Genomic DNA, 13728 nt, shown 5'->3' with positions numbered 1-13728 from the left:
AGTCGATTAGAGCCAGGTTTCGATAAAGACTTAGCCTATTATACAAAAAAAATATGTTTAATTTCAAAACTAAAAGTTTATTCGGGTTGACCCAAATCTTATAAATCAAACCTGAGAACCAACCCGAATTATTTCGGTTCGGGTTCGGGTTCGGGTTAGTCTATTCTCGGGTTCGGGTTCGGGTTCTTCGAGTTGGGTTAGTTTAGGTTCGGGTACGGGTTTAGTCGGGTTGGATTTCGCGTTTCGGGTAAAGGTGACAGCCTTAGTCTCACATATAATCAACATACTTTGAGACAATTATTTTGAGCGTATCCATTGTAGATTAAAGAAGAACTCTACAGTTTCTATTCAGGTAACCAAAAACAAATTTATGAGCTCAACATGGACGAAACATATAATATTAGTTGTAACATAAAATTTTCAAAAGTGTAATCATATCAATTCGGGAATTCTTTTCATACGAAAATCACGACAAAAAGATTGATTTTTACATACCTAGTGTAAATAATCTCTCAAAATACATACACAATGAACATGTATTATACACATGTACAACAAACGATAGACGACTACATTATCATCATCATCGTATTAAAGTCGGATGTTCACTCATCATCAAGTCAATGAACCGAGCTTTGAGGCAACCGAAACGAACCACCAGCATAAAGCATTTGATAAACGGGACGAATTCTAATGGTCAATATCAAGCTCAAAATGGTCCCTAAACCACACACACAAGCAAGTACAAGAAATGTGAGCCTAAAACAAGCGGGGCCCATACATGTAGACGCGCCTTGGTTAGCTGCTTCTGTGTCATAAATGTAACCCACTAGCATACCAGAAAACAAAAGCGCGCCAAGAGGGTTTCCTAGTTGCATAAAGTTGAAAAATATCACAAAGTTTTTCAACCCAAAAAGCTCGGAAGATGTTGATATCATTATCGCGATTTGAAGACCGTAACATGTTCCAAGTAAAGCGGTTGCAGCGTAGAGTGTTCCGTCTAGAGCTGATGCGTATAAAAGATATGTTAACACCATGATTATTTGTGTTATCATGGTCCAAAATGTTCTTGGCGTCGCGTTTAACCTGCATAAAACAAAAAATATATATAAAAAGATATTAATTTTCTTTTGTAAAATTTTTGTTTAAACATTTATCATGTTCTACATATAGTGATAACTATTTTTTTTGGACATGGATATTATAATGATATAAGATACAACATTTAACATTTCAATATTATAAAGACTTACTAAAAGAAAATTAGAAAATTACTAGAAATATTTTATTTTTTACTTTTTGGGCTCAATGAACAAAGCCTTGCCCAAGACCGGATGCAAATGGGCCTACCAAAACTGGGCTTTTCCAGCCAAGCCCACTAACCAGGGCCAGCCTTAGGCTCAGGACAATAATAATGGATATTAAAGATTAAGTCAACAATATGATCAAGCTTTGACCAGGACGGGATCAAACCGGGTTAGTCAAATGCGGTCAACATAGGTTTTTGGCCCAAACCGGTTCGGTTTGAAGCCGGTTTATACAAAGAAAAGAAGGATCGGTTCCAAAGCCGTTTGGGTTTAAAATCGGGTTATAACCGGTTTCGTTCCCAACCTGATTTTTTTGTTCACCATATCGGAAATGGCTAGAAGGGAACATAAAATCCGGGTTGAGAACTGAAACCGATCCTTTTGCACTTACAAAACCGGTTTCAACCCAAACAAGTTTGGGCCAAAACCAATGTTGACTGCATTTGACCAGGCCCGAACCGGCTTGGGCCCAAAACCCGTTTTGCACCTCTAGATATGACACAGACTCGGGCCTAAAAAGACTGGGCTTTTCTAGAAAAGCCCACTAACCGAGAACCACCCTCTTGCCCAAAACAAATTACCTCACAAAGTATTCAGAAACAGCACCACCACCAAGCCTTCCAAGAAAATTACAAAAACTAAACAAACTCATCAATGTAGACGTATCCGTAAACCCGACCGAACTCGCGATCTGCGCCAAGTTATTCAACACCGTGACCCCCGACCCGATTCCAAGAAAATAAGTAGCCCATAACAACCAAAAATCCGCTTTCACAGCCGCTTCACGAAAACTAAAATCTTCACCCCGTCTCGGCCCTCTTTTCTTACCTTTAACCGCCCCTTCGCCAATTGCCAAAAGCATGTTCACATATGAAACATCCTCATCATCATTAGAACTCGCTAACGTCGTGCTTGAACTAGATGGTGTTAACAACGGGCCCGTTTTCGAGTCCAAACCCTCCAAACACTCAACGGGCCCATTACCCTTCTTACGGGCCGGGAAAAAAGTCATTTTTATCGGGATTGCAAGGGGTGAGAGTAAAAAAATTACCATAACCGCGATAAACGTATAGGAAACCGTGTCGTTTAAATTTAACGTGTTTTTTAATATCGTGGTTGTTAAAAGAAAGATTGCGAGTACGAGGCTCGTTGCTTGTGTGAACATGAAATGTGTGTTTTCTGACGGGTCGGGCTCAAAAGAGGGTATGCACGGGCGAACGTAGTACATTAATGCGAGGCATATGACGGGTATACCGAGTGTGAACACAAGCAAATTTGCTGAAGCCGACCCGTTAAATAACATGATGGATACTTCGGTGAAGACTGCTGCGCTTAAGGCGATGTAGCCTTTTAGAAGGCCCGCGACTGTGCCCCGACTTAAGGGGAAGTTTCGTAAGTTTGTAACGATTACTGCGGTCCCTAACCACGCGCTGCTGTTAGCCGCGAGCACGAGTGCAACCCATAACTGCAGACAGTGTTTGGCATTGAGTTATTACAATGATAATAAATTTTATACAACCCAACCCAAACACGACACGAACATAATCGTGTTTTGGGTCAGCATATCTAACCCGTTTGAAAAACATGTCATGTTTATTTAAACGGGTTGTGTTTAGGTTGACATGTTTATAACCTGTTTAGTTAAACAGGGTGACCCACTGACCATCATGACCCGTTTAAACTTTATTTTTTACTTTTTTACAACTCACCAACATGATTAAAACGTTTACAACTTTATTTATTACCAAACAACCGACCAACCTATTTGACAGATTTAGACAAATGGGTTGAATGGGTCGTGTTCGGAACTTCGGATTACACGTTTTTAATTTTTAAGTGTTGCTGGTTAGGGTTGGTGCTTGTGACACAAATAAAAATATGGGTTGTGGCCGGGTTAAACATTTCAAATCGCCAACGCGATATGATTGACACCTCATTTAATAACATAAATATGTATTAGAGTGAACTGCGGTTTTCGTACATGTGGTTTGTCCAAATTTGCTGTTTTAGTTCAATAGTTTCAAATTTGTGATTTTCGACCCTGTGGTTTCATTTCACTTGCAATTAAAGCCGATCCCACTAACCCCATTAAGTTTGGTTGTTAAAGCCATCAACGTGCCCCTCACGTGAGGGCAATTTTATCTTTTCTCCCCAAATAAACCTCAACCCTAATTCGCAAGCCCCCTTCACGGGAGGATTGGGGTGTATTTGGGGAAAAAAAGGAGAAAACTGCCCCTCAAGTGAAGGGCACGCTGAGGGGTTTAACGATCAGACTTAACGACGTTAGTGTTGTGTTTTATTGCAAGTGAAATGAAACCACAGGGACGAAAATCGCGAATTTGAAACTATTAGACTAAAACTGCAGATTTAGACAAATCACAGGGACGAAAGTCGCAATTTACTCTATGTTTTATTTAGTGATTCTTATCATAATTTTATATATAATACAAATTAATACTAAATCCATACTTAACAAATATAAGCTGTTAAAAAAAACAAATAAAAGCTGTTAAAAAAACGAATAAAACAAAAATTAACGAATAAAAAAAAGCCAATCCCACTTTGGTGGGGCGCGGAATAAAAGTTTGAACGTTTAATCCCGTTAACTTGTAACATTTAGCTATTAAAAATAAACAAATTAAAAAATTATACAAAATAATAGAGGCTCATTTGGGATCACAAGCCAGCTCGAGCTCGACAAGTGAAACTTGGGCTTGACTTATTTACTAAACAAATTTATTTATAGGCTCGAGTTCGTTTAGCTTAGCTTGATTCAAGCTTTTAGCAAGTTGATCTCAAGTAACTCACGAACGTCTTGGCTCGTTTACACCTCTAGTGAATCGTATTGATTCATAAACAATATTCAATTCAATTATGAACAATCTTCTTGCTAATATTTCCTAGTAATTTATAACCAAAATTCAATTCAATTATGAACATGTGAAATCTCAAACTCAAAAACTTATGAACAAACACTTACAAACCAGTAAGGCAAATTCTGGACAGTCTTAGTAATAGCAAGCCATATAACACCATAACCGAAAAACGAAGACACAACACCGACAAGAAGAACGACCCAAGGCGGGAAATAGTTACAAGCAATGCCTGGAAGTATGCCTGTGTTTTCTCCCAAGTCATTAGCAACACCAAGAACTGTAAGCTCTTGTTGTGAGAACCCAAGGGCTGATTTTAATGCATGGGAGTATAGTGGGAAGCAGTAGGAGTTGCCCGCGGCAACTCCTACCCAGACCGCGGCTGCAAACCCCACCCATGGCGGCCGGGTTCCAGTTTTTATGGTTTGCATGGTGAATGAGAGAGTGTTGATGAATGAGAGAATATATATGTTTTTTATGAATATATATATGCATGCAATAATGTATATAGGTGAAAGTTATTATACAAATCACAAATCACGTGTAGTTTATAAAGTGTACAAAGTTTTAAATACAAGTTGTTAATTATTGTACTTTATATTTAACTATTTGGATCGTTTTGTCTTTAGAAAGGATGTCGACGCAGCTTGTTGTCCGCTTACTTGACTTTCTGTTGTAATTGAATTATTTTGTTCAGTGTTAGTGATATATAAAAATACCTATGTAGTTATTTAATTTATGCGGGATTATGATGCATAAGGACTTTATACGTTTTGTATCTTAAAGAGTTTTTTTGTATCGGATATTTGGATGTTTGAATGAGAAAAAAAAGTTGAGAACTGTTACAACTATATAATACACCTGTATCTCTTGTCTTATATATGATACTGATGACGATTACATAACCGCTTACCCCGCTATCTCAATATATCATTGATGCATAATGTACAAGTGATTTATGTGGTTCTCATTAGTAAGTGAAAATATATGAATATGAAATATATATTATGAATCATGTAGGCAATTTGAGTGCGTGTGTGTCTATATATATATGTGTGTGCGCGTGTGTGCATATCAAATTATATAGGGAAAATGACTGACCAAATGACCGGTAAAAGTAAATAAAACATTTATTTAAATGATTTTTTTCTCACAGTACCATTCTCAACCTTGGCGATGAGATTTTCAATCAACAAGATAGTGTCAAGCGCAATAAAATAATCTGATCAATAGGGGCTTTTTTCAAATCATCGAAGTTGACGGGAGTTTTTAGGCGTTAATATTTATTTTGGCATCTGACGAAATTATTTTTGTCCTTCGACGAGATTTATTATAACGTGTGGCGCAGTCTTACCGGTTGAATATTTCGTAAGCTAAAAATCACAAAACGTACAGATCAACGAAATTTAGAATAAACATTATATAAAAGTTGATCCTTACTTTTGACAAAATGGACGACATTTTCAGTCATTTTCTCAACTATATATATTTTTCTTATAAGTGAAAATACATGAAAATGAAATATGCGACCGCATAATTTGAAGATCCGATTAAATACGACCTATGTGAACACCAAAGGGCGGCATTCCACGTTTTAAGGTGTCGTCTAGTCCAACACAACATTTTTTAATAATAATAATAATAATAAGTAAAAGAAAATGATAATATGTGACAAGAATAATATATTATTTTATTTAACAAGAGTTGAATATTCATTTTTCTTCCCACTTTTAGCATATCTTTAAAAATCGGCGTTGGGATTTCTTACTAAAAACTTAAAAAGCGTGAATTGTGTGATATTCAATTTGTTTAATTTAATTAGACTAAGTGCATGTTGTTGGCCCAGATAAACAAAACACGCAATAATAAACAACGAATATGAGATTGAACGTATTATTATTCGACGCTTTTTTAATTAAAAGAAGCTTGTAGACTTGTTTATTATTTAAATAAACAAAATCTAATCATACATAAAATGATAAAATCAAACTCTTACTTTTTATACTTTCAAACTAATAAAATAGACATTCAATTTAAACAAGCGTACTAACCGATAACTCTAAGCATTCAGACTATTGATATATATAAAATTAAAGCTTTATTATTTAGCTTAGCCCCTTCTTCTTTCTCGGTAACCCGTTTTTAATATTAACTTCCAATAGTGTAGAGGTTTAATGCCTCATGCCATATGAAAATTTTGGACTAGTTGTTGTATAAATTCCATACACGAACCAAACCAACGTCCATTGGAACACTCACGCCTCTATCTTTAACGCCCCGTCGTGTTTACTGCCCTTTGGTACATAAGTACCTTTTGTACTTTTTCTCAAAATAACACTACAATGTTTAAATAGATAATTTAAAGTTTTTTTATAAACTATTTAATTTAAATAAATAACTTTAATGAAGTATTTTGTTTCATTATTTGGCAAAAGCAATTTTATTAAATTCAACCAATTTTGGATTATAATATATATTAGTCAATCACTCAATCAGTGAGTTTACCTCATCAGATCTCAAAGCTCTATTTTATTCAAGAATGATTATCTACAAAATAATATTTTATTCAACCAAGGGGAGAATAATCTCCGTAAAAGTTATTTTAAAATGTGGTGTTTATCATGTGAATTGTGATTTGTGATATCTTCATTTACATATTTTTATTTTTTTCTTATTTTTTCATATAGAAGTATAATCACACCCTATAATTCGACTCTTCATGTTAAACACTCATCACTCAAAGTTAAAACTTAAGGGTGGTTGGGGCACCGGCGGCTACCCTACGGCTGCTTGGGTTATGGTTACCGTGTGGGTACATTGTCGTGTCAGTGTTCTAGGTACTAGAATCGAATAGTGGCCAACTGACCATAAGTAGTATTTACCAAGTATGTTTGACAAACTTACAAAATAGCCGTTGTCCAACAGTTTTATAGTTATAATTTTGAAAAAATAGCTATAATTTTACTTATTTATATACACTCCAACTTTACCTATTTCATTTCACCAAAATTCAAACATTTCTATCAAAATTCTATACACACACAAACAAGGATAACCCGGTTTTTTAAACATTGGTCTTAAATCTTAAGGTATATGAAATGAACACCCGTAATACCCTAAAACTTAACCGGTAGGGGTGATTAGGAGGTGTGAGTATTTAAACCAACCATCATCTGTCATGAGAGTCATGTTTGTTTAATGTATTGTAACAAATACAGTCTGACTCAGATTTAAGAGCTAGAATAAGAAAACGTTTACGAAGTTCAATATCGAGATATTATGAGGGAGTTTTATTATGTGACCTTGACTCGATCAAAGCTGACCCTCGTTTATATGCTAACATTGACATGGTAAATAAGTCTGACGGTTTATATCACACACAGTGTTGTAAAAATCTTTAGTTGTTAGTCAGGTGGTGGAGTCGGAACTAGCAATTAATCGGGACTAATTGAGATTAATCGGACCAGACTTTAATGTATAAGTTTCAGTTTTATATACACACACACATATTTTTATATGGAATTTTCAGTTTTATACATATATAAAAACATTTTGGCCGGAAATCGGTTGGAATCTCGCTGAAAATTGCCGATTTTAGCCAGGCGCTCATCAGAAGAAGCCGATTAAGTCAGATTAATCCTGATTTTGACCGGATTTGACCATTGACCGATTAATTGATTGATTAGCCCAAATTTAATCAGTGAAGTGAAGACTAGCGATTAATCGAGGATTAATCGGTGTCTAGTCAGGATTTTTGCAACATGATCACACGTATATAATAACATCTAAATATTATCAACAAAAATACGTGAAACATATTTAAAAAAAACATGTTCATTGTATCACATATAATGTATGACACGAATTCTTTTGATACAATTTATGAATGATTCCTATATATTGGATAAAGTAGAGACAAAGACAAAATATATAACGTGGTGTGTGATATAGTTTTCGAAGGTTACAAACAACTGAACAAAGATGTGTGTCGAATGTGTGAGTATCATATTATTAGGTTCACTGATTGATGAGATAGAGTGGGCCATGTGTATGAAATTATGAATGTCTTCATCGACAGATGGTTGATTACTACTGATGTGAAGATATATTAAGATTGATACGAAACATGAGTTTTCAAACTTTCAATAATCTTGTTTTGAGCAATCATGAAAATATTGTTGGAAGTAATTTCCAACTTATTAGGCCTGCCACGTATAGGTGACCGGGTTAAACCTATTGGGCTCGTGGGAATCATTATCATGTAATGGATTTATGGAGTTATAATTAGGGTTTATTATATTTGGTAATGTCTTGATTAGCAAGTTATGTTCCTCTATATAAACCGAGTTAAGGTTAGGCATTACAGAGGGTGAACAAGATGTAACCGAGTTAGGGTTCATCAAGAGTCAAACCGAGTTGGAGTTTGAGGGTTGTAATCAGTTTTTTAGAGTTATATTTTCTATTAATATAAACGAGAGTTATTCGTTTAATTCGTGTGTTGATTATCGATACGGGACTTGAAATATAACTATTTTGTGTGTGTGTGTATTATTTAATTTAATTTAATTTAATTTTATTAAATAGTAAATAAAAAATTCCAAATTATTCTAGAATGTTATAGTTGTAAGTACTTGAAATTAGAGGTGGGTAAAAAACCGGTTAACTGAATCAAAACAAAAATCGAACTGTTTTGTAATTTTTCTCACCGAAACCGGCTAAAACTGGTAAAGAACAAATCATAATCTGGTCAAGAAATCGGTTTCAACTCAAATGGAAACTGATCATAAACTGGTTTTGACTTTTGTTGACCAAACCTAACTGGTTTGTGCATCTCTACTTGAAATTGCTTTGTTAAAATCTCAATTCGAGCTTAACTAATCGAGTTTTATTAGCATCGCGTGACAAAACGAGGTGATGAGTGTACTTATAAAATAATATTGTTATATAATACAATATATAATTGTAATAAGATTGAGATATAAAAAAAATACTAGATGCTATTTTTTAAATAGTTACTATGTTAAATATAGAGTCGAATCTGAGTGAAGCTCAAGTTTGTAGCAATACTATGACCCGAGTTTTAAGTTCAAAAATAAAGCTTTAAATTAGTTGATATCTAGATCAAGGTTAATGGAATGGGCCAAGGCCCAGAAGTAATGGGCCTTTACTGCAGCAGTCTTTGAAGCAATGGGTTTGAACATATGATGGCATATAAGCTAAGTAATTACCACCATTACCAAAAAGAGAAAATAGAAAGAGGGCCATTGGAATGGGCCAAGGCCCAGAAGGAGACATGGGCCTTTGCAGTAATACCTACAGCTTCTCCCAATTCGACCAGGTCGTCATGAGCCGAACTTCGGCCATAACATAATTGACAAATCTAAGATGTACTCCTACAAGTAAAGGGGGTTCGAATAGAGATTGGTTGTGCTCTAAAAGTTATGAATCTATTGCAGCAGTCTTTGAAGCAATGGGCTTGAACATAGGATGACATAGAGGTGCAAAAAAAACCTGTATCCGGAACCGGGCCCGAAAAATACCTGGAACCGGTTTTTTTAATACCCGGGTATTCTATACCCGAAACCGGAACTGACCCTACCCGTAGGGTATGAATAGGGTATGCATTTTGAGCTCAATACCCGTACCCAGAACCGTACCCGATTTATACCCGTAAATACCCGGACCCGGTCATACCCTATACCTGATACCCGATACCAATTTTCTAATACCCGAAATATACATGAGTTTTTATGATATATTTTTATGTTTATTTCACAACTTTTATGTTTAAGTTTTTGTAAAATGCATATTATTAAGTAACTAATTTGTAATTAAGTGGATTTATGGTTTTTGTAATATAGTTTAATTATTTTTATAAATTACAACGCAAATTTAAATTTTAAACGAGTTTAAAAATGTATACAAAAGTTACAAATTCAAAACCGGGTATTAATACCCGGTCGTACCCAGTTTCAATACCCGAACCCGATCATACCCTACCCGGCTACATAGGGTTGAGTTTTTCTCCTCAATACCCTACCCGAACCCTACTCGATTTCTCTCAATACCCGGTTTTTCAATACCCGATCATACCCGAAACCGGTTCCATACCCGAACCCGGGTATTAGAAAAAACCCGATTTGTGCACATCTAGGATGGCATATAACTGTATAAGCTAAGTAATTACCAAACCTAACCGAATCATGCACGACCTCACTACGACATGGGCTCGTCAACATGTCATGGCAGGAGGGTAGTTGTCTTTTGGATCGACTCATTAAATCATTCATTTTTCAATATTATCACACAATTATTGCTCTCATCATTCATCACTATATAATTATATTTATATATGGTTCAATATTAAAAGTTAACACTTCAATAGTGAGATCAAAATGAAGGTAGTGATCAAAGAATCAACAATGGTGAAACCATCAAAGGTGACACCAACAATAAACCTATATAACTCTAGCCTCGATCTCACGGCCCCGAATATGCCGCCACCGGTGTTGTATTTTTATCGGCCCAACGGTGCTCACAACTTCTTTGATAGTAACTTAATGAAGGATGGTTTGAGTAGGGTGTTGGTTGCATTCTACCCCGTCGCAGGGCGGTTTAAGCAAGGCGAAGATGGGCGCATTGAGATCGATTGTCAAGGACAAGGCGCGTTGTTTGTGGAAGCCGAGTGTGACCTTGTGCTTGATGATTTCGGTGACTTTGCACCGAGAGTTGAGTTTGTGAAACTCGTTCCTATGGTTGATTACTCCAAAGGTGGTGGTGACTCTTATCCTTTGTTTGTGTCACGGGTATATATAACACATGCAAAAGTTTCATTTCATTATTTGGGTGTTTGTAGTGAGCGATAAACAAACTAAATTGGGGCAGCTTTTTCTTAACCCCCCCCCCCCCCCCCCCCCCCGGCAAAGGGGCGAAATGAGGAGGGGGGAATGAATTCTTATCGCCTTCAAAACCTTTTGTTTTATTATTATTATTATTATTATTATTATTATTATTATTATTACTGTTTGTGATATGTATGTATATATATATATATATGGGCTACAACACCATTACACCCCTAAAACAAAAACTCATAATTTGCTGACTGGGCGTCACATGACGCAGATCGTCCCGTTTTGTAGCTCATCCACTACACATTGCCTTATATTTTTCAAAATACGGATGCCAATGTGTCGAGTTTGGAAGTGGGAACCAAATGTTTAGTCAACTGAGAACTGTTTGGCTGGAAGTTTGTTTATGTTCATTCATTCAATAAACGAACGCACATGAATAAACGATTTATGCTCATTTAGTTAAACGAACGAACATGAACACATGTTTCATCATGTTTATGTTCATTTTTGGAGAAAACTCTAGATGGATCATATATTCATATACTTCATGTCAGGGTCGGCCTTTAGGGAGGACTGGGTGGTCGACGGCCCTCGGCCCGACACCCGGTTAAGCCCGATTTTAATTTTATAATTATATGTATTTTTATGAAAACCAATATATTTAATGTTTAAACTAAATTATATAATAACAAGTTTTGCTTAGTGGCAAATGGGTATGACTCCCAACAAAAAGGTTGTGGGTTATAGTCTCATTTGAGACATGTTTAAGCCTATTTTTATACAAATGTTTTTTATACAACTCAAACCATAACCAAGTATGCCAATTTAAAAGTTAAATTGTTTAAAGCCAACAAAATACTTATTTTACTTGAGGCCCAAAATATTTTTCGCCTTCGGCCTAAATTTTTTTTGCCTTCTCGGAGCCGGGCCTGCATCATGTTTTATATTTGTTTGCTTGTGTTCATTCATGCATGTTCGCTTATGTTGTTCATATATGTTCATTTATATTTGTTCGTTTATGTTCTTGAAATATTCGTTTAGATTTTAAATGAACATTAACAAACACGGGCATGTTCATTTTTAAACGAACAAACATGAACAAAAATATTTGTCTAATTAAGTGTTTGTGCTCGTTTAAAGTTAAACGAATGAACAGGCACATGCCCTTGTTCATGTTCGTTCGGCTGGTTTGCATGCCTAACTGGCCTAGGTAATCCCAATAATTACTTCATAACCAATTATTAAATATTGGACCAAAACCCATTAAGTTTCTGGTTTCTATCAGGTATTACATGTTGGGTATTGGGTATACAGGCGGGCTTTTTGTTAAAAAATACTCGTTGGGTATACCCGTCTCCAAATTCACTGGGTAAGTATAAAAAACAATAATTAAAATAAAAAAAGAAAGAAAATTTTGTCGGGTATGTAATTACGTATAAATAAATATGGTATATGTTATATCAGGCAATCGGGTAAGGTAAATTAGTATATCACCATATCCTATACTTGTCACGAATGCTTTGTGTTTTGGGTTTCCCATTGGGTTTGGGTTTTATTGTCATCCCTATCCAAAAATCTAAAAACACATAATGTTATCCCGATATAAATTAAAAGCGTGTTAGTTGGTCAATGTAATTTTTTTTATTTGGACAGGTAACTTACTTCAAATGTGGTGGTGTTTCGTTAGGAGTTGGTTTGCGCCATCGTGTTGATGGGCGGGATTTCCGTCATGCACTTAATAAACACATGGTCTGAGATGGCTCGTGGCCTTGACATCACTCTCGCACCCTCCTTCGTGCAAAGGACCCACCACAACCCATTTTTGAGCATATCGAATACCACAATGATCCAACAATGAACAAACTAGATGAATCCAAAACCGTCTGCTCAGTTTTCAAGTTAACACGAAACCAACTCAATGCGTTGAAATCAAAATTAAACACAACCGAAGGTAACACAATTAGCTATAGCACTTTTGAATTTTTGTCGGGTCACGTTTGGAAGTGCATGTGTAAAGCTTGTGAGCTACCAGACGATGTAATCACCAGGCTTGACATTCTCTTACAACCACCCCTTCCAGCGGGGCTATTTTGGGAATGTCATATTCACAGCTACTATTATAACGACAACTAGCAATATTAAACTGCCCTTTCGTGGTACGCTACAAGTAAAATCCATGATGCGTTGGTAATGATGAATAACGAGTATCTAAAATCAGCAATCGATTATCTGGAACAACATCTTGATCAAAAGCGTGATAGTTATAAGTATACCAATTTCGAATAAATAATTGGGCTAGGTTTCCGATTCATGATGCTGACTTTGGATTGGGCTCGCCCGGTAACACGAGTCCCATCAGCAGGTAGGTGTTATATGTTACCAAGCCCGATAAATGATGGGAGCATATCGATCATCGTTGCGTTGGAAGTTGAGCACATGAAGCATTTTCGCAACTTGTTCTACACAACAATTACTGATTGTTTATAGATTTTATTAAATATTCGGTGTGTAACTTGTGAAATTTTAATAATGATGTAACATAAAATGGCAACAAAAAATGTGAGGTCATGTTACATAAGTTTGTATCACTTCCTATGGAACTGTTATTGTTATTAAGATAACTGGGCAATAACTGTAGTTACATAGTAATTGCATTTAATTGATGTTGCATTATAATAAATGATTTTTGAAAAA

The 13728-nt window shown here is 35.7% G+C and overlaps 2 protein-coding genes across 2 annotated transcripts; one reads left to right on the top strand and one right to left on the bottom strand.

The window, feature by feature from the left end:
- Positions 1-418: 418 nt before the first annotated feature.
- Positions 419-4624, bottom strand: LOC143608610 (protein NUCLEAR FUSION DEFECTIVE 4-like). The gene is made up of 3 exons (XM_077083611.1): positions 4288-4624; positions 1889-2772; positions 419-1086 (listed from the first exon to the last, which is right to left on the bottom strand). Exons 1-3 carry the CDS (start codon positions 4609-4611, stop codon positions 621-623), a joined length of 1674 nt encoding a protein of 557 aa, XP_076939726.1. The 5' UTR covers positions 4612-4624; the 3' UTR covers positions 419-620.
- A 5978-nt stretch (positions 4625-10602) lies between these two features.
- On the top strand, positions 10603-12789 carry LOC143608595 (shikimate O-hydroxycinnamoyltransferase-like). Its single transcript, XM_077083599.1, has 4 exons — positions 10603-10973; positions 12320-12403; positions 12499-12511; positions 12688-12789. Exons 1-4 carry the CDS (start codon positions 10603-10605, stop codon positions 12787-12789), a joined length of 570 nt encoding a protein of 189 aa, XP_076939714.1.
- The last annotated feature ends 939 nt before the right edge of the window (positions 12790-13728 follow it).

The sequence above is a fragment of the Bidens hawaiensis genome, unplaced genomic scaffold (genome assembly GCF_021521415.1).
Source record: "Bidens hawaiensis isolate Kalapana, Puna unplaced genomic scaffold, B.hawaiensis_p1.1 tig00419396_1, whole genome shotgun sequence".
NCBI classification, from domain to species: domain Eukaryota; kingdom Viridiplantae; phylum Streptophyta; class Magnoliopsida; order Asterales; family Asteraceae; genus Bidens; species Bidens hawaiensis.
Note: the sequence above shows the minus strand (reverse complement) of the source record. Positions and strands in the feature narration are given on the sequence as shown.

Coding starts and splice junctions, on each gene's coding strand:
- LOC143608595 (XM_077083599.1), top strand. CDS start 10,603: ATGGTGAAACCATCAAAGGTGACACCAACAATAAACCTATATAACTCT. Junction 10,974..12,319: donor GGTGGTGACTCTTATCCTTT/GTTTGTGTCACG, acceptor GGTTTCTATCAG/GTATTACATGTTGGGTATTG.
- LOC143608610 (XM_077083611.1), bottom strand. CDS start 4,611: ATGCAAACCATAAAAACTGGAACCCGGCCGCCATGGGTGGGGTTTGCA. Junction 2,773..4,287: donor AGAATTTGCCTTACTGGTTT/GTAAGTGTTTGT, acceptor CACTGTCTGCAG/TTATGGGTTGCACTCGTGCT. Junction 1,087..1,888: donor GTTTCTGAATACTTTGTGAG/GTAATTTGTTTT, acceptor TGTTTTATGCAG/GTTAAACGCGACGCCAAGAA.